Below are 23,146 nucleotides of genomic sequence, written 5' to 3' on the forward strand. Positions count from 1 at the left end.
TTCTTGTTCCTCTTTGTTCGCCAATTTCTTTTGATACAGTACGATAAGATGGCCAATTTGCAATATATTTTAATAAACGCACAAAATGATAAGCAATGTTCCACATAAAATGTTTTCAGCCAACATATACAAAAGAAAAAGAAAATATAATGTGACCGTTTTAAGTCAAATAACTCATAAGTCTTATGAGCGGTCCTTAAGCTTTCAGGAAATGGAAATGTTTTTGGGGTCTAAGAGTAAGTGAACTACGTAAAACGAAAAAGCAAAATTATACATCAGAAAATATGTGAAACCAGAATGGTAACAGAGATTTTCAATATTGCTTGCAGGGTTTCATGAACTGAACTTTAGAAACCGGGAACAAAGCAAATAAAACCTAATTCCCTCAAGTTATCTGCAGAAGTTTGAATCAAAACTCATCACAGCCTTCACACGATAGCAAAATCTAGAAGCGATTTCTTGTCATCGACTGTGTCACACCTTGATAGGCTCATATTTTTCACCCACGGCACCACCTTTCTGTTTCTGGAACTGTATGTACCGCATGGTGCTTGCAAGGAAAGCATCTGCAGCCGGATCTGTGGTGTTGGTGTCACTTTGCATCTCAGTTGTAATCAACTCAATCAAGCTCTGAATTGCAGCAACATTGATCTGTGGGTTCCCCTTCTCAAAAAAGTAGAGATACCTACAGATAATATGCAGTTAGGATTTTATCTTGTTAAACTAATTTTGAATTCCGCTATAAAAAAAATAAAAAAATAAAAAAGTAAAAAAAAAAATGGGGGCAACTATTACTTGTTCAGTATCTCTACAAAAAGCGTGACTGATCCAGTGCTGCCTCGTGTAGCATTGGACATCTGTTGAGCAGCATTTGCTATTCTTAGTGCACGTTTGAGGCAAAGCAGAACTCTGGTTCAGAAAACAACAAATAGAGTTAGAAAGTGCTAGTTATCAAAGATCATGGAGGGAAAAAAAGGAAACATGATAACTATTTATCATCTCCTTCAACAAGATTGGCAGTACCAAAACCCACCCTCGAGGCCCAAAAAACCATTTGGAATAAAACAAGAAAAAAATAGATAACCAGCGAGATATGCCACCACACAAAATGATGTACAATAACACATCAGAGGACATGATGCATACATATTTTTGGGCAACTTACATGACACGCAAATTATAGTGGGCAGGCAAGAGCATGAGTATACATATTTTTAATCCATTATATAAATAATAAATGGATAATTACAGACCTCTCTCCATCTTTCATGTTATCCTGATCATCAACCCAGAAGAGGTGAGAACATGCATAGACAGCTCTGCACTGGTCAGGCTTCTTCAAAAGCTTTGCAGAATACTGCCCAAAGATGAAGATTTATTAGGAATAGACTTCACTAACACCATAGATAAATTAAATGCGACAATAATTACCCCTGTAGCCTTGTGTGTTAGAGTATCCCTGTTCTCTACACCAAAGACATGCATCCTCTGAAGAGTCCCTATTATTAAATGTATAGCTGTCACCTGTGCTCTGGAATCCTATAGCAGAACAGGTTCAGGCAAAGAAAATTAGTAGAAAGTATTCTGCTTCACAGCACATTTAAACGATTTCTTTAAAAAATAAAAAAATAAATTAAAAAAGGACCACTTCTCCAATTGGCAATCAACTTACTGAAATTTCTTCTTCATAAAGGATATATGCTTGGGTGAAAAATTCATATGCCACAGGCTCCAAGTCACAGTCATTTGCAGCCTGATTAATAAGAAGTAATTGAGAAGTACTGAATAAAATGTGACATACTTAAACTAAGGGAATTCTAAATACAAAAGATCAAACGGTACCTCATGTAATGTACCTCTGCACACTGCAAGTACAACCGTAATGCCAATTCAGGTGCTGGAACACCATACAGAATCTCAATAGTCTGAAACAATAAGCCGCAAGTATTATAAATATACCCCAAAAACCATAAGAATAAAAACAAAAGAGAAACATATATTACAACTGCAGAAGCAAATATAAGATGAAGACAAGTGAGAACTTTGAACCAACTTGTACAATGTAGCAGCATAGACAATTCAACAGGAAATCATATACATCTAAGTTCTACAAGTATCAAACCACAATCCCATCATAATTTTTCTAATACTACTATTGAAACGTAATTCACCTAGCTGCTTTTAAGATCATTGCATTTTTCATTTACAGGAGAAATCTTAGTACCCAATTTTAGTAAGTTTCAACAAAAGGATATTACTCACATGCCAAGTTTCCACAAATCTAAGTAAACTATCCATTGTGCCAAACTTTCTCAGTTTTGGGCTAGATGGAGGAATTGGACTGAGGGATGCCTAAAGTCTACTAATTTATCTATTTCTTAAATGCAGACCTAGAGGGAAGATCATGGCTTCAAGAGGACTAAGACAAGGAGACACACTGTCTCCGTTTCGTTTCGCTCCAGTAGGGGCATTCCAAGCAGACTTGTGGATAGAACAGTGAAGGTTAAGCACATGGAAAGGTTTCAAGATTAGTAGAAACAAAGTTTCTGTTTTTTGTCTTCAATTTGCTCATGACAATTTTTTCCTCTCAGGAGATGATTCTAAATATCTCAATTTAGTTAAAGCCGGGTAGTTGTTTTGTGACATATCAAGGCTGAAAATTAACTTGCAAAAGAGCAGATTGGTTGGGATTACCATTTTAGAGAATACATTGGCTTCTTTAGCATCCACAGTGGATTGTGAGGTGGGGAGATGGCCAGTGAATTATTTGGGATTACCTTTAGGAACCAATCCAAGAACATTAGCTCTATGGAATCTTGTTATTGAAAGAGTAGAAAAAAGATCAGATAGTTGAAGGAAATGTCGCTTATCTAAGGGAGACTTACTCTTATCCAATCGCTTATCTCTAGCCTTCAAGTTTATTTCCTTTCCCTTTCTACAATCCCAATCAATGTGGCAAAGAGACTGGAGAGATACATGAGAAGCTTTCTTTGGACGGAGTGGGGGAAGGCAAATAAGACCATTTGGTTAATTGGATAGTAGTCTCTCAGCCCCTAAGGGGGATTAGGGATGAGGGATTTGATCAAAAGGAATTGGATTCATCTGGGAAAATGGCTATGGAGATTTCCTCTTGTAGATATTCACTCTGGCACTCTGTTATCAAAAAAAGATACTGCCTTCACTTGTATGGCTGGGAATAAAGAAAGTTTAGAGAGGTTCCAGTTGCTGCCCCTGCCCTATATGTCTCAAATCAGAAATTTAATTTTGTCTAATGTGAGGTTTTTGGTGGGTAATGGGAAGAGAATTAGGTTTTGGGAGAATATTTGGGTGGGTGGGGAGAATGCTTATTATAATCTTTTTCCTCAGATTTATTAACTTTCAGATGGGCATATTGCTTCTATTTCTAGAACAACAACAGTTGTCTCTTCCTATTGGTGTTGGGATCTCTAAGTTAAGAGGAGATTTGAATGATAGAGAAGCTTTAGAATGTACTAACCTTCTTGGCCTTATTGATAGAGTTTCCCTCAATAATTAGAGGAATGATAAGAAATGTTGGAACATGAAAAATCTGGTTTTTCTCTACTAAATCCAACTTTAACATTTTAATTTATAATCTTTCCATACCTACTTTTGATTCCTCAAGTCTGATTTGGAAAGCAAAATTCCTTGCAAAAGTAAAGATGTTGGCTCGGACAACTGCTCAAAAGAAATTTAATACCAATGATGTACTCCAAAATAGAAGACCAAGATGTGTCTCTCTCCTAATTGGTGTATTATGTGTAAAAAAGAGGTTGAGAGTTTAGACAACTTGTTTCTGCAATGCCCTTTAGCTTGGCAGTTTCAATCTTATTTATACCTCTAAGCTTAGTTGGGCTGCTCTTTTCTCGTGTTTCTATCCTCTCAGAAGAATCAAGCTTTTACAGGTAATTGAAAAGCTAAGAGTTTTATGGGTTGTGCTGTTATGGCTATATTCTGGGTCATTTGGATAGGAAGAAAGAGAAGAATCTTTGGAAACAAAAAAGGGGATGAAAATGAATTTTTATGGGACTAAGCTAAGTTTGGGCTCCTTTTTGGGCTTCTATACCACATGATTTTCTTTTTCTTTATTCTTAACAATAGGGAGGCTGCAGTGACGTGATTAAAAGAGTTTATTTTTAGGGTTTTAGTAGATTCTGGGACGTTTTTGTCCTGTTTCTTTATTTCGTTTCTGTTTTTGGGGTTGTCTTGACTCACACATGCATAGATATACTGTAGACAGCTTGTTTCACTTGTTTGTAATACTTTCCTCAGTTCATATATGCTTACTTGATATATATATATATATATATATATATATACACATGCAAAATTTTGATAAAATAACAATTAGTACTGTCTATTACAGACTGTTGGTGAAGATTACCTCACCTTTATCCAAGGGTACATAAGAACTCAGTACCAAGGTGGTGTGGTATTACACAAATGGCCTTGCATCAAGTCCAATCAAGATATATTACAGTGTCATATTTGCACAGGTATCAAGTGTACCTCACCCTCTAATCAATTACTCGTATGCTTCATTTGTGGAAATAATTCTTACGTTATTAAAACAACAGTCTTAGGTTTTCTTCAGTTGGGACTAGGTATATATGTAATTTTCACATAATGGAAGTGAACGATAGCTACCTGATTTAAAAGCTGAAAAATCTTTTTCGGTGAAGTTGCTCCCTCTTCTCCAAATGGATTCTCATCAGAGCCTTGGTCTGGGCCTTGAAGCTGCCGAATCAACTGCAAATAACAGACAACGTATTGTAAATAGGAATCACAATAAGTTTACAACACAAAAGTACAGGCTATGAATCAAAGATCTATTTGACCCTACTCACTGAAAATTATTTAGTTGTACATTATTTCATCTATTAGGGAAAGCTAATTCATGTTTCTAAGTTGTCCATGATAGCCAGCAGAAGCAACAGCATACAACTGACAATACACATGCCAATAACAATGAATATCATATGAACTACAAAAACAAGGAAAGCTAATTCAAGTTTCTAAGTTGTCCATGATAGCCAGCAGAAGCAACAGCATACAACTGACCACTACACATGCCAATAACATTGAATATCATATGAACTACAAAAACAATCTTAAAAACTTCAAACTTGTTAGCATTTACATGAGATAAGTACAAAGCAGCAAACCTTGAGTGAAGAAAAAACAAGGGGTGGCACAGTAAATGGTAGACGCTTTGGTCCTCCAGTCAAAATATACTTTCTTACTGTACATATGACCTGCAATTCATTAAATAATTTGCAGCATTTCAAACGATATTGAGACAAACTCTTGTAGCAAAGATAAACAAAATGCTAAGCATAAAGAAAAAGAGGAAATTAACAATACATGATACAACAATCCTCACACAAACTTTAAATGTGTTGTGGTAAAAACAACATGCAAAATATTAAAGAAGTTGAAAACCAAAAACACTGAATTTTGAAAAAAAAATTTATCTATTAGCAATCTTTGATTAGTCAACTGATAGTAAAGAAATACTAAGGAATGGCTAAAAAGTTTACCAGATCTGACATTGCATACAATATTTTCTTTAAAGTCCAAAACAAGAAGATTTAATATTTTTATTAGAATAATAAACACCACAGTCATACCAGTAGGAAAAATATCCATTAGCATTTTCAGTAGATAAAATGTTGAACTATCACAATTAACATTTCACTTTCTACCCGGCTTTAACACATTCACTTAGCATGGAACACAACATTAAACACATAAAATGAAAACTTAGGCCCAAATCATCAGATAAAGGAATAAACATTTTATACACTGAACAAGATTAGTCATCTAATGTTGATAGAAGCAGCATATCCATCTGCATCAGGAAACCCTAATGTATGCACTAGAAATATAAGATCATAATGGTATAACACTATTTAACATATACAAGAGTTGACATCCAGGAATAGTTCTACCAAATCAAAACTGTACCTTGAACATCTCTTCTGGATCATCATTATGAAGCATCTGAATAAGACGTGCAACAGAATTCTGCTCTTCTTTGAAATCATCTTCATCAACCTAAACAAATAAGAAAATTTTCAATGAAAAAAAATGTCAAGCGGAATGGTCCAATTCCTGGAGCAGAATTAAGAAGGAAATTTTGCATAATTGCTTATATAATTCTCAGATAATAGAACTAATGTGACAAAAGTAAACTCCAAATAACCTCGTCATGAAGAGTCCCATCCAAGTCCTTAATAAGCCCTTTAATTAATTCAAACAATGCCTCAACCTATAAAACAAAGAAAAATAAGCAAATAAAAGGGGGGAAAAAAGAACCTGCAATGCAGGGAAGAATGCTTGGAAGAACAGGATAACTGGATACATGATTAATAGAAGCGTACCTTCTCAGCTGTTGAAATATGAGTATTGTTTTTCATAATGCTTTGAATTATAACAGATGCCATGACTTTGTTAGTCTCATTGTCAAGGTATTCCATCACATGAGGATAGTTGGAGAGCTTCAACACAGTGACAATGTCGTTGTATTTCTCCAGTGGAGCACTTAACAGTGCAACAATCTGTTTTGTTGCTCTTCTGTCATCCAGTTTCCCGTTGCTAGAAAGTTTTTTAACACATGCTCCCTGAAAAGCAAGAAAGATAAATTATTACCTCCACGCTGAACTTTATTCATAATAACCTTAAGGTGCCCCTAAGAAATTTCTTGCTAAATAACTCCCACTAGATAAAGCAAACATTGTATGCACAACTAAGAAACTTGACAGCATAAGCAGCATTTACCAAGTTTCATGATTACTTTTGTATATAACAAGCCCAAGTTAATATAAAGCTTTGCAAAATAGCTTTAAATGTTCCATTAACTCCCAAGCACAACTTAAGAAAGCAAGTTTTCAACCTCAAGTTTGTAACTCAATCCATGGAGACTTGAAAATGATGAGCATAAATAAGGTATAAAACGAATTCCTTAAGACATGTTTACTTGACTATAAAGTTAATTGCACAAGTTATTATTCTTCACATATAAATTTGCACAAGCCAATACATTATTATTTTAGCTTTATAGTTTATTAAAATTTCACTTTTAAATTGGAAACCAGTCTATATTTTGCATTTTCTTCCTCACTATGGGCAGGAAAAAGGTAAAGACAGACACCATACAAAGGGTAAACTTCTGCCAATTGGTTTATGATGTAGCATACATTCAATGCAATTGAAACATACCAGTACTTGATCCGCATAATCAAGGCGATCAGGGTGGACATGAAGAGTAAATGTAAGAAGAGATGAATATAAAGTTACAGCTCCGAGGATAGGCATGTCAACCTGTGCTTCTATCACCTGAATCATCACTTAGGCATTACAAATTCCATTTCCAACAAAAAAAAAGTGAGAAGTTGAAATATATTCTATGATAAAAGTGAAAAGAAGGTTTTCTTTAAGAAAAAAACAATTGTTCGGAAAATACATGAAAGTGTACAAAACTAACATACAAACCACTACGATGACTATTGAATAAGACTTAATCTAACCATCAACAAAAACAAAGAATCAGTAGGTGGGAGAAAGGTGAGAAATAGAAAGGAGATACAAAAAAGAAAAGAGGTAACGGAGCAGCTAGGACAAAAAAGTTTCAGTTGGAAAAAACAACTTCACTTATGATTATTCGTCACATATGCAACCATTAAAGTTTTAATAAACTTGTCAATCTAAGAGGAACTAATTAGTCAGACTAAGCATTCAAAGATTTAATAATAATAACAAAGTAAAAACATTGCAGATGCTCTAAAGTTGAATTGATAAATTTCTAAATTTTGATCTTTATTCCTCCAGGCTAATACACAAATTTACCTTTCCTATGGCATTGTTCAACTTGGAAAATGCTTCTACTTGCAAGAACTCAGGTAACACTTCTGTACTTGAAGCCGCATAATTTGAAAGCCTTTCCATCAGTCGAGATAGCACTGTCTTAATGTCAACAGATGGCTGAGAAGCACAAATGCACAAGGAAATGAGAGTAAAACAGAATTTAATAGGCTAAACTTCCAAGTCTTTATAAAGAATAACTGAATTAGGTAGTAAAACTCAAATAGCACACACCAAGGGCCAAATTACCAATCTGTCATGAGCTGAAAACAAAATATAAATACTTAACAAGCTACTTTGAGAGGCCTAAGACTTGTGAACCATGAATCCAAAAAGCCTACCATATAACATACCTGAAGCTGTGGGAAAGCACCCAACAATATTTCAAGAGTTTGCAAATGGTACTCATCAGGAAAGACTTGAATAATGCAATCCATCAGGTAGCACTGTGCAATCTCATCTTTACAATTGACAACCTGTCAAAATAAGTGAGACAAGTAATGCATTGTTTGCCGTTAGCAAGTAAAAGTCACATATCATAAACTTCAGAGTAAAATCTATTATGAGAGAACACAATACAACAGACCTGCTCCAGAACTCTTGGAAGCACAATATCTTTGTACATATCAAGGTCAACACCCTCTATCTGACTGAGGACATGCAGATTCTTCCCAACCTAATTAGAAAGGAGGCAACAGCGAAGCTTTCCATAAGTGTACACAGAATTAGGTACGCAAGATTACGGCAGTGAAATAAACCAAATACAGGTTATTGGCATTACAAGATCACGCAGCTCGCTCCTTTCTTTCTCCCGTTTCTCCTTCTCCCGGGCAGGTCCCTGCAGACCAGAAAGCCCGACAGCAATCCTCAACACAGGATCAGCTAAGAGTATGAATGATTCACAAGCACTATAACACCTGCATGACCAGAAATCATGCCCTCATGATACAATTTTACCTCCATGACATGCAAGGGACTGTGGTACACGCATGCCAAACATGAGAGCAGGAAACAGTCCATAGATGTTTTCAACCAACCTGATGTTGCATCCGCACCCATAGTTTGTTCATCTCGGTGAAGTTCTGGAGTACAAACTCCACAGCCTCATTGACAGTATCCGCATCCCTGCAGAGATCCATAAATCCATCCAAAAATCAGATTCCTATCCAATACACAACTGCATTACTAATTAAAACATTGAGTACTCGATAGTTCTATCAATCAATCAAAAATGAACAAGCACAATGATAATGATCTTGAAACAACAGGAGATAGGCAGTTAAAATAATTAAAGCAAAATACTTCTAATAACTTATAACAGATTAGTGTTTCAATTAAATTGCACCACGACAGCTGCATCAACTTTAGTAGAATCAGACTTGAGTCACTCCCATATTATTTGAACATTAGCCAAGACACCATATTCTCCGCATTATGGAAAAATATATGATATCACATGATAAAAATAAAAGACATAACAACCATATAATTCCCTTACCCTTCATACTCAGAACCAATATCAGGTAACTTATCCCTGCTAACTTGAGAGAGATAACTCCTCAGGAAGAGCCCACGAACAGGATTCTGAATGCCACGGCACATTTCAACAAGATCTTTAAGAACATCCTTAGCTGGTGCTTCCTTTGATTTGATATATACAGATCCTACTGTACAGAGTAGATACCTGACAGAAATCAGAAAACTCATAAAACAATATACAAAGAAGACCTTCCAACAAACAAAAGCAATCTAGCATCATCCAAGTTTCTTAAATGAATGTTTCAAACTGCAGTAACAGACACGCATTGCCAAAACAACTAACTAGCATACATAAAGCCCATAATAACTATTGTGCACATGAGATTCATTTTTGACATATTTTCTGTTATCATTAACAGGAACTTTAACTCACAGTCTAGGCAATATGTTGCCAGCATGCTGCACAAGTTCATACAGATCAATAATTGAGCAACCGCGTCGCGTCTCCTCTTTAAAGAACATCTCCAGCTTCCTCAACTCATCAAATGCTCGCATATCTATTACATTAATAATAAATCACATTTTCACTTTTAATAAATAATTAAAAAAATCTCGATCCAACATCGAATCGGAGAGTTAAGACTTACAAAGTTGATAGTATTTCTGCGGAGAAAGTTTCGAAGTCCTAAGCTCAGACAACATCTGAGCAGAATATTTCAAAGCGTCTCGAAGATTGTTCGAGTCCTGAGAAATTCACAACATATTTTCAAAATTACCAAATCTAAACTTAGGGTTCACGCGTAGGAGGAACGCCACAAAAGATAAATTCAAGATTCCGGAACTTAATTTCCCTAGATTTACATTTTCTCTCGATTGATCAACTTTTTTTTTTTTTTTTTGAGAAACAAACAGAGCTTACCAGAGCGCGATGCATGTAGAAAGCGTTCTGCTGAAGGCCGGTGATTCCAGCAGACAGCCATTTCTCTTCGTCTTCGACGCCGTCTCCGATCATCATCGGTATCTCTTTCTCTCTCTAAAACGTTTGTTAGTTGTTAACGAGGTTGCGTTTGACTTACTACGAAACTGTGAACCTCAACTGCTTGTCAAGTCTTTGGATCGGGAGGCAGTGCGTGATACTGTGCTCTTCGGTTGTACGTCCTGATTAGATCTCTACCGTTAAATCTGCACCCCAAATAGATATCAGCGGTTTGCTCTGAACCAGTTAGAGGTGGAAAAATTGGGCTTGGATAGGCGGGTCAGCCCTAACCCGGCCTGACGGGTTGGTTGTTGGGCTGCCCACAGTCAACCAGGGGGGTTCGCCCTGGGCTGCTAACGGGCAGCCCGGTGGGTTGGCGACAAAAAAATTTAAAAAAAACTATTTTTACAAAATCAATTTTACCATTTAAATATAATCGTTTTATAGTCGTTAGAGAGGTCTATTCATTTTTTTTCCAATTTTTCTTTATAAATAATGCCTAAACTTCTTATATTTATTCACATCCAAAATTCTCTCATTTTCTTCAATTGCTCGTGCTCTAAAAATCTCTCAAATCTTGGTTATCAATTTACTCTCATTTTAATTTTTTTTACTTTTTACAATTTTCAATTCATATTTCCAAATTCTGATTCTCCTTCTTTAATTCTTTTATATCCAATTTTTTTTTTTTTATAACTAGAATTGATAGATATTTCTATAATTCCAATATCAATTTAGATGATGAAGAAAATTATCCTAGTCCCCATGAATTTACTAACACAAACGTGTAGATTCAAATAGTCTCATTTTCCCATTCTCAAAATCTGATACACCTCATAATATTTCCTTTCTTCCTCTCCATGCTGTTATAGCTCCCAATGGTTCTAGAGGTCGTTCTCATAATCGTCGTCCTCATCCAACTCCATTTGCAGTAGAAGTGGGTTCATCAACTGCAGCTACCAGAACCGACAATAGACACACATCAGACATTTGGATGCATTTCATAAAGCTTTATGAGATAGAAAATAGAGTTATAAGTGAAGAAAGTAAAATATAAGTATTGTGAAAATATTTATAAAGTTTATGCAGGTAATGTTACTAGTACTTTAAAAAGGCATGCAGATAAACATATAAATCATCATAGATATAGACAAACCAATCAAACTCAAATAATTAGTATGAGTAATACTTGGCATCATAATTCTAATGTGTATAAGGAACAATTAGCTTTATATATTATTGCAACTGATCAACCTATTAATATAGCTGAAGTTAAATATTTTGAAAGATTTATTAAAAATTCATTTTTACTATAATTTAAAACCTATTCTAAAACTGCAATTAGGAATGATTTAATAAAGTTATTTAACAAAATGAAATTAGAATTAAGAAATAAAATACATAATTGTCATGTTAGTGTAGCTCTAACAGTCGATATTTGGAGTGGTAGAGCTAAACAAGATTATATTTGCGTTACTGGTCATTATTTTGATAACGAATGTAAATTAAATAAATCTTTATTAGGATTTAAATTAATAAATATAGATAATAGTGGTCAATAAATTTATTTTAAAATTGTTGAAGTTTTAGAAGAATTTGATTTGATTAACAAAGCAATAAGTCTAACTTTAGATAATCTAAGTGTTAACAGTAGAGCTATAGATTTTTTTAAACTAATTTTTTTTTTTTTATGATAATTATAAGTTTTTCCATCAACGTTGTGCATATCATATTATTAATTTAATTGTAAAAAGTGGTATCAAAAGAATTAGAAATAATATTGATATAATTAAGGGTTGTTTAGCTTGGATTACTAGTAGTAATAAAAAAAAAATTTGAATTTAAAAATGCTTGTAGAACTTCAAATTTGTCTTCTAAAACTTTTGCATTAGACATGCTATTTGGGTGGATATTACTTATTTAATGCTTGATTCATGTTTACCTTATGTAAATTTAATTAGTTATTTTGTAGCAAATAAGAGAGATCCTCATTTTTTGGTAGAGTGATTGGCATATAGCTCAAAAATTTTAATCTTTTCTTAAAACTTTTTATGTTGCCACTTTAAAACTTTCTGGTGTGTATTATCTTACTAGTCCATTGATAATACATATAATTTTAGAAATTTCAAATTTATTTGCTCGAAATAGAAACAATGAATTTTTAGCATGACCAATAGAAGCAATGGAATTTAAATTTAAAAAAACTGGAAACTCATTCATTTTCTTTTTAGTTTAACTGCTATATTTGATCCTAGGATTAAATTAACGGGTTTAGAAAATGGTTTCGACACATTAAGTGAAAATTTACAAGAAGAAGCGTATGTCAATCAACTAGGAGAGATAAGACAGTGTCTTGGAGAGGTATATTTGCAATATAAAAGCAGATATGAGAACCAGCAAAAAGGTGCAATACTCGAGGAAGTACCAGTAGAAGACACAAATGAAGACTTCTACTCATGGAGTGCAATTAATAGGCAAAATAAGACCCGAACCCAAACCACAACCTTTTCTTCAGAAGCATCAACAAGGAATATAATGTCCTCCATGTAACTGCAGAGTAATAAGCTTCACCAATATTTGGGAACCCCTGACTGGCTACCAGTAGATCCACAACAAAGAGTCAACTTTTGATGTCTTAGAATATTGGAAAACCAGAAAATGAATTTTTTCGGTACTACCAAGACTTGTCATGGATGCTTTCTCTGTCTCTGTTTCAACCGTCTTATCCGAACAAATATTTAGTGCAAGTGGAAGTGGAAGAATTTTAAATGAAATAAGGACTAAACTTTCACCAAAATAGATTGAAGTCTTCACATATCTTCGAGATTGAGAATGGTCGCGCCAACAATATCAATATGAGGTTGTTGACGATACTTTAATAAAATCATTTCAATGTTATAATTTAGATGATACAGATGAAGGAGGTTCTAGTCAACCCTCAAATTAGTTGTTTTGTAAATTGTAACTTTGTAATTTGTAAATTAACTATCAATAATTGCACTCTTTTTTCTTAACCAAGTTTTTGTCCCAATTGGGTTTTTTTTTTTTTTTTGTAAGGTTTTTAACAAGACAATAATTGTTGTAATTTCTTGTTTCTTATTTTATTTTTTGAAAAATAAATAAATATAATTTTTCTTATATTACAATTTAATTGTATTAAAATTGAATTAATATTTGAGATATTAACTAAAAAAAATAATTTAATTTAATTGATATTTGAAAAGTTAACTAAAAAAAAAATTACACAAAAGACAAAAACATTAAAAATTAAAAATTAATTTTTTTGGTGGGCCGACCTGGCCCTGCCTGCATAAAAACCTGTGGGGTTAGGTTATTGGGTCGGGTCGGGCTAGCCCTTTTGAAAAAGAGGCAGGCCTAACCCGGCCTGCAATTTGCCCTGGCCCACCATTGGTTGGGCCACTTTTCTACCTCTAGTAGAGAGCTTGATGAGATGTGACTTGAAATATGTTAATTACTTTTATATTTTCTTTATCTCGTTTGTGCAAAACTGGAGGTAATTTTCCATATATGATTATGTCCATTTTCTTTAATTAAAACATTGGTTGAAATAGTTGTGTATTTCATGTGGTCTATAACCTATAGTCCACTTTCTCTACTTCCCCAAAATCTTCACATCCCTTCACTCTTTTTTTCATCAAGAAACCAACTCCGCACTTTTTAGCTCTTTCTCAAACACAAATCAGGTCACACCAAATTATCCTAATATCCTATTTCTAAACAAATAATCATTAGTTCTAGATAAATCCTTGAGTATATATATTTAAAGTCTTGAAAGACAAGGAAATTAAGGGTCCGTTTGGTTTGTTATTTTGGATATGGATTTGGGGATAATATTGGGTAGTTGAATAAGGTGAGTATTACAAGGTAAAATTTAAAATTTAACAAAAAAAAACCTCCTAGGTTTGCTAATTTAGCTAAACACCCCAACATATAATTTTTTTGTAAAATGACAAAAACACCCCCACCCACCCATAGTGTCAGATTCTGGCCATCACCGCCGGAATCTAGCCAGAAAATGGTGTTACGACACAGACCAGTTGGATTTGGCCGGTCGTGCATCGATATGGCCTTTTCCGACCAAATCCACCATGAATACGGCCAAAAAATGCCAAATCTGGCCATCGACGGCTGTAAAAGGTCAGATTTGGCCATCAGTGACGGCCAAAGATATGACCTTTTCTGACCAGATCCATTGTGGATCTGACCCAAAAAGGCCAGATCGGTGAATTACCGGCCAGTTCCGATCGTTTCTACGCCGTTGTGACAGGTGGTTGCCGGAATCTGGCAACTATGGGTGGATGGGGTGTTTGTGTTAATTTTTAAACTTCTTTTTTAGGGGAGTTTAATTAAATTAATAAACTTAAGGGGTCTAAAAATAATTAAAAAATATAATAGTCTTTCCCAAATAATTAAACAAACAGGTATTTTGGGAATAGGATAGGGAATAATAAAACAAACAGACCCTAAACCTCTTTGAACAGCTTTGAAGGTAATATATTAGTCTTCAAACGAAAGAAAGGTGAAGATGATCACAATTTTCAACCAATGGTATTACAAACTTAAATGTTTCAATTTAATATAAATTAAAATAACACAACATTGTTATCTAGTAAAATAACACAAGAACAAAACGAAAAACACGCAACAATTTTATTTTAACCTAAAACAAAAATGAAAGATGAAGATTACCTAAAACAAAAACAAAAGAAGAAAAAGCCAATATGTGCATCCTCGTCGGGTACGATGAGCAGAAGAAAGGGTTATGAGAAAAAACGCTTCAGTCTTAAAGAGTAGAGAGTTACATAGAACCTAGGTCGCAGTAGTTTCAGTTTTAAAGAGCAAAGAGAGAGAGAGAGAGAGAGAGAGAGAACGTGGAGAAAAGGTAGACAATTTTGCGTTCTCTTTTTTTTTTTTTTTTTTTTTTTTTTTTAAAGTCAACTTTATTGGGACTTGGTTTTTATTTTTGTGGCTTGATATAAATTGACTACATTACTCTTCTTCAAAACAAAAAACACTAACAAGACCTAACAGAGGGTGGGAAAATGTCATTTTAAAACTTGACGAGTGGGAAAGTGTCAATTCGCCAAACCTTGGGTGGGAAAATGTTGTTCTCCCATTCTTTTGAGTTCCACTTCTTTTCTTTACATTAAATAAATTAAATTAAAAACAAATTAAAATCATAAAATATATAAAGCCCGCCCAAAATAAACCCACACCCTCATGTTTAAAATTCCACCCCCGTCACACACCCAACCACTACCTCCTTTACTTCTATCCTCTTCCTCTGCCACCCCTTTATCTTATACACTTTCTACCCCCTTTTCAAATTGAATAGCTGACAACTAGAGAGGCAACAGTCAAACTGTCGAAGTGGTAACATCTATATTGATTATTCACTCATCATAAATTTACTAATTTCAGATCCAAAGATCGAAAGTCAGATAGGAAAGGATCCTCCAATTACGGAGCCAATCTAAGTAGGAGTCCGAGGATGGAATCATCAAAGATTTACCAACACATCTTTGAATATGGAATCATCCAAAGCGTTATTCACATTTTTTTTCTACTCACGTCATATGTACCTCCTACCAGTTTCACATCCATGCCCTGGAGAAAACTTCCACTACATTTCAGGTATATTATCAATAGAACTAGGCCAACAACTCTTCACCACCCGAAGAAGTAATGTCTCCTATTAAACTAGTTATATATACACTACCGAAATGGAATGAGATTCTGAAAGATTAGATGATTATATTACTTGAAGAATTGGTCCTATGGTACATTTCTATTTTCACTACCTACCAAAAAAAAAAAAAAAAAAAAAAATCAACTTGTCAATCCTTAACCGGCTATAACTATCCTCTTGCACAACATTTACCGAACAAATGGAACTTGAGTCACTCAACAGTCAAACACACATCAAGCATGGCCGAATGCCTGATAGCAAACTTTGTTCACATTGTTCGACAATGCGAATAATTAACAATGCACAACTTTACAGGCAACTTTAGCTCTTGGGTTTATTTTCATGAGAGGGTTTCAATAGGGCACGATGAATGGTAAAGCATATATATCAGCCTTAGGCAAGTAATAAATGTGTGGCAAAGTAGTTGAGTTTGAAAGAGGTAAACCAAGACTACCCACTTCACTAATTTTGGCTCCACATATCTGGTCTTGCTTTGTCCTGAACAACCATTCCTTATCACAACTTTACATGCAACTTTAGATCCTATGTTCATTTTTATAAGAGGGTTTCAGTAGAGCACGGTGAATGGTAAAGCATATATTCAGCCTCAGGCAAGTAACAAACGTGTGGCAAAGTAGTTGAATTTCAAAGAGGTAAACCAAGACTACCCACTTCACCAATTTTGGCTCCACATATCTGATCCTGCTTTGCCCTGAATAGCCATTCCTTATCATCAAAAGTGCAGTCAAGTTCCGTTGGAGGTGTAACCCAATTCTTAATGACATCTCTGCATTTTAATGCTAACTGAGGGGAGCAGCGATCACACAAACTTGATGGCACAACTATCTCAGCCATCTGAGCAGAACTTTGAGACACTCTTATAGAGAGGCAAGGCTTTTCTTCGTTTAGCCTTAACATGAGTTCTGAACACATCTCTTTGGAAGTAGAACAAGGAAGTTCTCCCTCTTCCAAACCTATTCTATGAGCATGTTCCTGCATCACTTGAGTACAGGCGTCGTCAATCCCCCCAGAGGCAGAGCAAGGCTGTTCCCTGCTGGGTAACACTTCTGGATCATTTTGCCTTTGGAGAGGCAACCAGATCCGGATGCTAGTTCCTTCATATTAATAATAACAATTGAAGAAAAAACATCAATGCCCATGTGAAGCAAACAAACCCAACAAGCGAACAACCTCCCCTCGAAAGGGAAAAACACATAGGCACTCACTAGAATTATTCTCACCATCAAGGGGTGAGTTCAGCTTCTGTCTTTTGGTGTTGCTAAGAGTGCTGTCAGAAGAGTTCTGAGATCTAATCGGATGCCCATGTTCTTCAGTAAGCCTACTCTTCTCAAGTTCGTTCTCTACTTTCTTTTGAAGGCCTCCTCCTTTCTGATCTTCTTGGTTCTTATCATCCTTGTGCCTTTTCTTATGTCGGTGCTTCTTACTTTCAACCGCTCCACTTCCCTGAAACTTTTCCTTTTCTTTTTCTCCAATTTTTTCTCTTTCTTCCTTTCTTTCCTTTCCTTCTTGGCCTTCTCTCCCTCCCGTTGGAGCTTCAAATCACAAGAGTAACCATCAATTTGAGAACGAACAAAGAAGTGTGAAAAGACAAAAAGAGTAAACACCATCAGTTTCACAGAGAAGAGAGCATGCCGAACTACAGCAGAGTTGTTTACTTAGATGTAGTGGGTACAAGTAGGCATGCAAAAAGGTATGTAACCAAAAATAATCAGAGAAATACCACAAAAATACCTTCCTAAACAAAGATACAATTTTAGGAATAAGTAGAAAGAGTTGCACAAAGTTACAGGCACACTCGATAATTTACTTGGGGAGGAAATTCCAATGGGTGAAAATTAGTAATCACAATAAAATTCATATATTAACAAGCATAATAGAAGAACACAATGAATCTAACTTTTAACCAAAACAAACCACCATGCCCCCCCCCCCAAAAAAAAAAAGGAAGTATGTGCAACAGGCCTAGCAACACCACTAAATTCATATAAAAACTATGGTAAAACCAAAATAAGACATCGAGACTAGCCTAATCAGCATTTGACTAATTCCACATCAGTTTATTTTCCATTGTTCTTAAAGCCACTGGAAAGTATCTTAGCAATACGAAGAGGGAATTGGCTTCTCCGCGTTAATTTGCCCTTGTTCATAATCTTATCTATTATCCACTGCTAAAAATTCTCATTCATAAATATATAAGCCAATCTACCTAGTGTGACTTAAACATAGACCGTATGTTAAACATAAATTACTAACCTCACCCAATAAGATAAAAACTTATAATGCCTTGAAGAGGACTTGAACCTCCACGCTCTTAAGCACAAGACTTTTGATCTCACGTGTCTACCATTTCACCACCAAGATAATATCAAGATGAATCACATTCAATGTGTAAATCATATTCTAAACACGTGATATCCTTCTTCCCAGTGACTAAACATAAGAGTGAATAACTAACAAAAATGTAATTCCAGCAACCAAACCACGTCAAACAAGAGCTAATCAAACTCAAAATAAAATAGCCTTAAAGCATCCAAACCATTACCAAAACATATAACACATAAGCTTATACTGAATCTTAATCAACCTAAATGAAGTCTATAAACCTATTACTAGTAATGAATTTTCTTGAGCTCCTCTTCCATAGTCCCCTCTCCAGTACACATGACTTTATGACAACATGAAAGTGCCCTACTCAGAATAAGCTAACATCAACCTCAAGATTGATAATTGATAATTGATTGTTTGTTGGTGCTCTTAATGGTTATTCAGGGCAACTTTACTTACAAGAACCTAACGTTACAACATCAATTGCAAATTAATATTCAAACGCATAAAAACGAAGTCATTTAATTCAGGTACAATTGGGCAGAAGGAAGTTTGGCAACTAAAATGGGTCATGAAAAACATTAATGTTCCAGCTCTATTAATTGAAGGTTACATGGTTATATAATTATTGATGATAAGAGGAGCAATGCACCAACATATTTTTTTCTTCATTGGGTAGTGACAAGCAGATGAGAGAACACTAGATGTACTTCTTCATTGGGTAGTGATAGACAGATGAGAAGACACTAGATGTTTTTTTTTCATCGAGTAGTGACATGCAAGTGAAAAGACACTAGACTAGAAATACTGGCAATTCAGTGTCAAAATCTTAATCACCCTAAAAGAACAAACACTTCCCCAAATTCAGCCCAAGAGTTGATAAAGATAGACTTTTGGTAGCAAGTGTTTGGATTAAAAAGTATATATACAATTTTTTTCTTTTAATTGTTAATTTGAGGTATAATTTATACAATCCCTAACACAATATTTACTCAAGTATACACAAATCATCATAATCAGACGATTGGAACCGAACACATCGAGTAGTCAAGTCAGTCGATTGCAATGAAGCCATGAATGCTCAACAAACAAACCTTGATCGATTCGATCAGAGCCTCATCGCGAATACCATTCTTCACATATCCCGGTGGAGGTACGGGAAGCAATGAGACATCGTTCAACCGGACAAAGCGTAATTTCGTGTGAAAGAAATGAAGATTTGTCAAAAGAAAGTAAACAAACCTAACTTAAAGCTAAAATTAACCGGCCAAGAGACTTTATCTAGGGTTTTAGTAAAGACGCATGCAATTTTCCAGCCAAAATCTTGTTTAGATCAAGATAAGGGGTAGGGGTTCTAGGGTTAAGGTTTGAGAAGACGAGACGCGTAAACCAGGGCTAAAGGGGATCTTGAATTTTATCTAGAGAAAACCAAAAGCATAATAAAAAAAATGGGCAGAGAGGATTACTTATATGCATTGTTTTAAAACCCGACCCAGCCCGGCCGGTTGAACCGGTTCAACCGGGACCCAAAAGCTTCAACGGGCCGGGTTTCTACTTTTCCTATTCACCCAAAACCCTAGGATTTGGGTGGATGATCGGCGAGTAATTGACGGTCGGAACCTTAGGGCTTTTGAAGATAAGCGCCGTTGAATGTAATGGTGGTGACATCGTTGATTTCCGGTGAGTAAATCGACCGGAAATTGAACAAATCTGGCAGGGGCAACGATGGGATTTCGCCGGCGATTGGAGAGGCTAACGGGGGTGGGGTGAGGTGGGTCTTGGTCGGGAGAAGGTGGGAAGTGATTCCTGAGTGATGGGGAGGGTTGTCAACGCCGGCTTGGATGAGATCTGGCCTGGAATACCCACGCTGGCGTCGGTGAGATCTGGCCGAAATCGAACTTATTTCGGCCAGATCTTGGGTAGGTTTTAGTGAAAATGGGCTCAGGGGACGATTGGGTTGCATCTAGGGTGTCGCCGCCGTCAATCGATCGCCGGTCGATTTGCATTTAGGATGTGTTTGATAAAGTTCAAACATATAGGGACTTATAGGTAATTTTTAGGGGTGTATTTGCTGAATTTTAAAATTTATTGTCAACCGGTTTAACCAGCGGTCAAACTGGTTAAACGGGTCAACCCGGGACTCGAAGACTTTGTCGGGTTGCACCCCAGGTTGGGTTTTAAAACATTGCTTATATGAACAAAGATGTCCGCATATTTGGAAACAAGGATATCTCTGAATGCAGGACACATGGAAGATTTCCATTCCCTCATAAGAATTATCTGAGGGATCTGTTTGGAAATGGGAGTGGTGTCATTCTTGTATTACGTATTCATTTACGTCTTCCGTATTCCCTATTTAGTTGACCCCAATACAATGCTGAAATGATTCCAAATTGCAACAACTACTAGATTTTATCTTAGAATAATACTATGTTTACTCGCAATCTTACTAACCATCTTATTATGTTTATCTTATTGTATACCCAAAAAGAAACATCAAAAGGATAAATGCAATTTAGATTAAGAAACTTTTACCATATTCAATTTGATAAATATCAGTAAAAATGACCTAAGCCATAAGCCCAAAAAACTTGCAATTTTCCTCTACTTAAAAATAAGAATAAGATTAAATAATCCCACAGGAGAGCCTAATTCAAAAGACTGATTTGATAAGTAAAAAACAAGTAAATGACTTTTTTCTATTCAAATAATGGTTTAATGACAATTTTCACTTATAGACTTTTAAAATATTATTTTATTATCTAAATTTATATTTTGTTTTTTATTCCAACATCGTTGTAACCTCATATCACTACCATTCTCTTTTCCAATCATCACACACTAAAGCCTCTCAAACCTTACTCCGATCAACTCTGCTAATCGCCAACAATCAAGTAATTAGGGTTTGTGTAACTATCTCTACTAAGTTAAATTCCAACTAATCTCAATCTCAATCACCAAAATCCACCCTTCCACTGCTAAAAGACTCATCAACCTCCTCTTTTCAATAACCTCAATAACCTGAACCACAAATTTACTCTCTATTTATTGTCAAAATATAAATTATGATAACAAAATAATATTTTAAAAACTTATAGATAAAAAATTATCATTAAACCATTATTTAGATGAAAAAAAATCATTAACTCAGTGAAAAAACCCTTAAGCTTAAATGTTATACTTAAGAGTGTATGAATCAAATCCAAAAGACTGATCTAATAGGTGAAAAAACCTTAATAAACACTATACTTGGTGGGTATATATATGATCCCGACGGTCGGATCGATGATCTGAGATGCTAACATTTTCTGAGATCACATGCAATTTCCTGTTCAATTTTGATGTTGATTGATTCATAGATTGTCATGAACTTTGAAAGACGAAGGACTCGAAGCTCAATGCCTCAGATCACAAGATGAGAATAAGGTTCTGCAAATGTGCTGTAACGTCCCCTTGAAGACCAGAACAAATATAGTACTTGGCAATACGGCGCCAATACATCTTTTCACTTCAGTACAAAAACAGAAACCATTTAACCTCAATTACAGAATGTACAACATAAAGAATCTTAACTAATTTCTAATTTAATTTACATGACTACACAAGCAGTAGGGTTCTCGTCACTAAACGCAGTGGTGTACTTGACTTCGAAAGAGCTGGCACGTGCGAGAGCAGAGGCTTCGGGGTCCTCCAGCACGTTTCGCACGTATCCAGGTGGTGCCTTCTTATCATACGCGCCTGGCGCGTACGGGTGAGGTACTACATCATACGGTACATAAGGCCAGAACTCCGCCTTCTTTCCTGTCCGATGTCTTACGCGTTCCAGCACCTTGTCGGGTTCCACGTACCCAATCACCGTCAATTTGCTTTGCTTGGGTTCCACCTCCACTTGTGTCACCCCTTTCATGCCTTCCACTGATTTCTTCACTCTTCGCTCACACCCTTCACAGTCCATCTTGATCTTAATCTCCACCGTCTGATTTATTCACACAAAAAGAAAAAGGTGAAAAACTCGGAAGCACTTCTACAACATTTAGCATATAGAGAACCTCGGACAATGCAAAAAGCACTTCTAATGCATACCTGTAATTGCTTAATTTTTTTAAATTTCTTGTGGCTGCGAATGCCATGGCAGTCGCAGAGTTCAGAGACGTCCTCAAGAAAGCCCATTGCAGGACGCAGACAACACGAAAACAAGAAAGTGATACGTCTGATTCAGACCAAGCAATTAATAAGATTTATATTTCAACGTTGAAAGTGATTTTCAAACAGTCAGATTCTTCTTAGAAGGAAAAACCAGTACCAGGAATCATAGCTTATATATATATATATATATATATATATATATAATGAAAATTTGAGCGATGAATTATTGATAAGCTCATGAGCAGTTGAAGGTGGTGTAGCTGTTATGGACATGACACGTGTGGTCTGGTGCATGTGGAAAATGATCTAGAAGCACCACGTTGTTTCTAGGCCTTGTTAAGTGGGAAATATTGAGCAGAAGCTTTTTTAAGGCTTCGAGCTTATCACATTGTAACTGAAATTCCGGGAGATATTATAAGTACGAATAGTTGTACTGCTAATAAGAAAAACTATGCTGGAGTATTCTGGTTACTTCCATGCTTTAGTTACAGTCTCCTCTTCAATAATGGAAAATCTCGAGATCATCACTTTAAAGAAACAAACCTAAGATGCTTTTTCAAAAAGTGTTTCGAATATTATTTAATTGATGAAGCGCTTTTCTGTAATTT

At 35.4% G+C, this 23,146-nt stretch overlaps 3 protein-coding genes across 3 annotated transcripts; all 3 read right to left on the bottom strand.

The window, feature by feature from the left end:
- Window positions 1-226: 226 nt before the first annotated feature.
- On the bottom strand, window positions 227-10,480 carry LOC116108313 (vacuolar protein sorting-associated protein 35A-like). The gene is made up of 21 exons (XM_031394562.1): window positions 10,280-10,480; window positions 10,008-10,104; window positions 9,794-9,917; window positions 9,380-9,565; window positions 8,919-9,006; window positions 8,663-8,719; window positions 8,468-8,557; window positions 8,235-8,357; window positions 7,867-8,001; window positions 7,240-7,356; window positions 6,402-6,641; window positions 6,224-6,289; window positions 5,986-6,075; window positions 5,184-5,273; window positions 4,666-4,767; window positions 1,857-1,925; window positions 1,673-1,753; window positions 1,432-1,539; window positions 1,254-1,357; window positions 796-909; window positions 227-685 (listed from the first exon to the last, which is right to left on the bottom strand). The coding sequence occupies exons 1-21, from the start codon at window positions 10,373-10,375 to the stop codon at window positions 475-477; spliced, it is 2,388 nt and encodes a 795-aa protein (XP_031250422.1). The 5' UTR covers window positions 10,376-10,480; the 3' UTR covers window positions 227-474.
- A 6,211-nt stretch (window positions 10,481-16,691) lies between these two features.
- LOC116108322 lies at window positions 16,692-17,622 on the bottom strand. The gene is made up of 3 exons (XM_031394570.1): window positions 17,611-17,622; window positions 17,273-17,510; window positions 16,692-17,161 (listed from the first exon to the last, which is right to left on the bottom strand). Exons 1-3 carry the CDS (start codon window positions 17,620-17,622, stop codon window positions 16,692-16,694), a joined length of 720 nt encoding a protein of 239 aa, XP_031250430.1.
- Window positions 17,623-21,981: 4,359 nt separating this feature from the next.
- On the bottom strand, window positions 21,982-22,562 carry LOC116108361 (heavy metal-associated isoprenylated plant protein 27-like). The gene is made up of 2 exons (XM_031394610.1): window positions 22,476-22,562; window positions 21,982-22,368 (listed from the first exon to the last, which is right to left on the bottom strand). Exons 1-2 carry the CDS (start codon window positions 22,560-22,562, stop codon window positions 21,982-21,984), a joined length of 474 nt encoding a protein of 157 aa, XP_031250470.1.
- Between the last annotated feature and the right edge of the window lie 584 nt (window positions 22,563-23,146).

Source organism: Pistacia vera, unplaced genomic scaffold, assembly GCF_008641045.1.
Source record: "Pistacia vera cultivar Batoury unplaced genomic scaffold, PisVer_v2 Contig562, whole genome shotgun sequence".
Taxonomy (NCBI): Eukaryota; Viridiplantae; Streptophyta; class Magnoliopsida; order Sapindales; family Anacardiaceae; genus Pistacia; species Pistacia vera.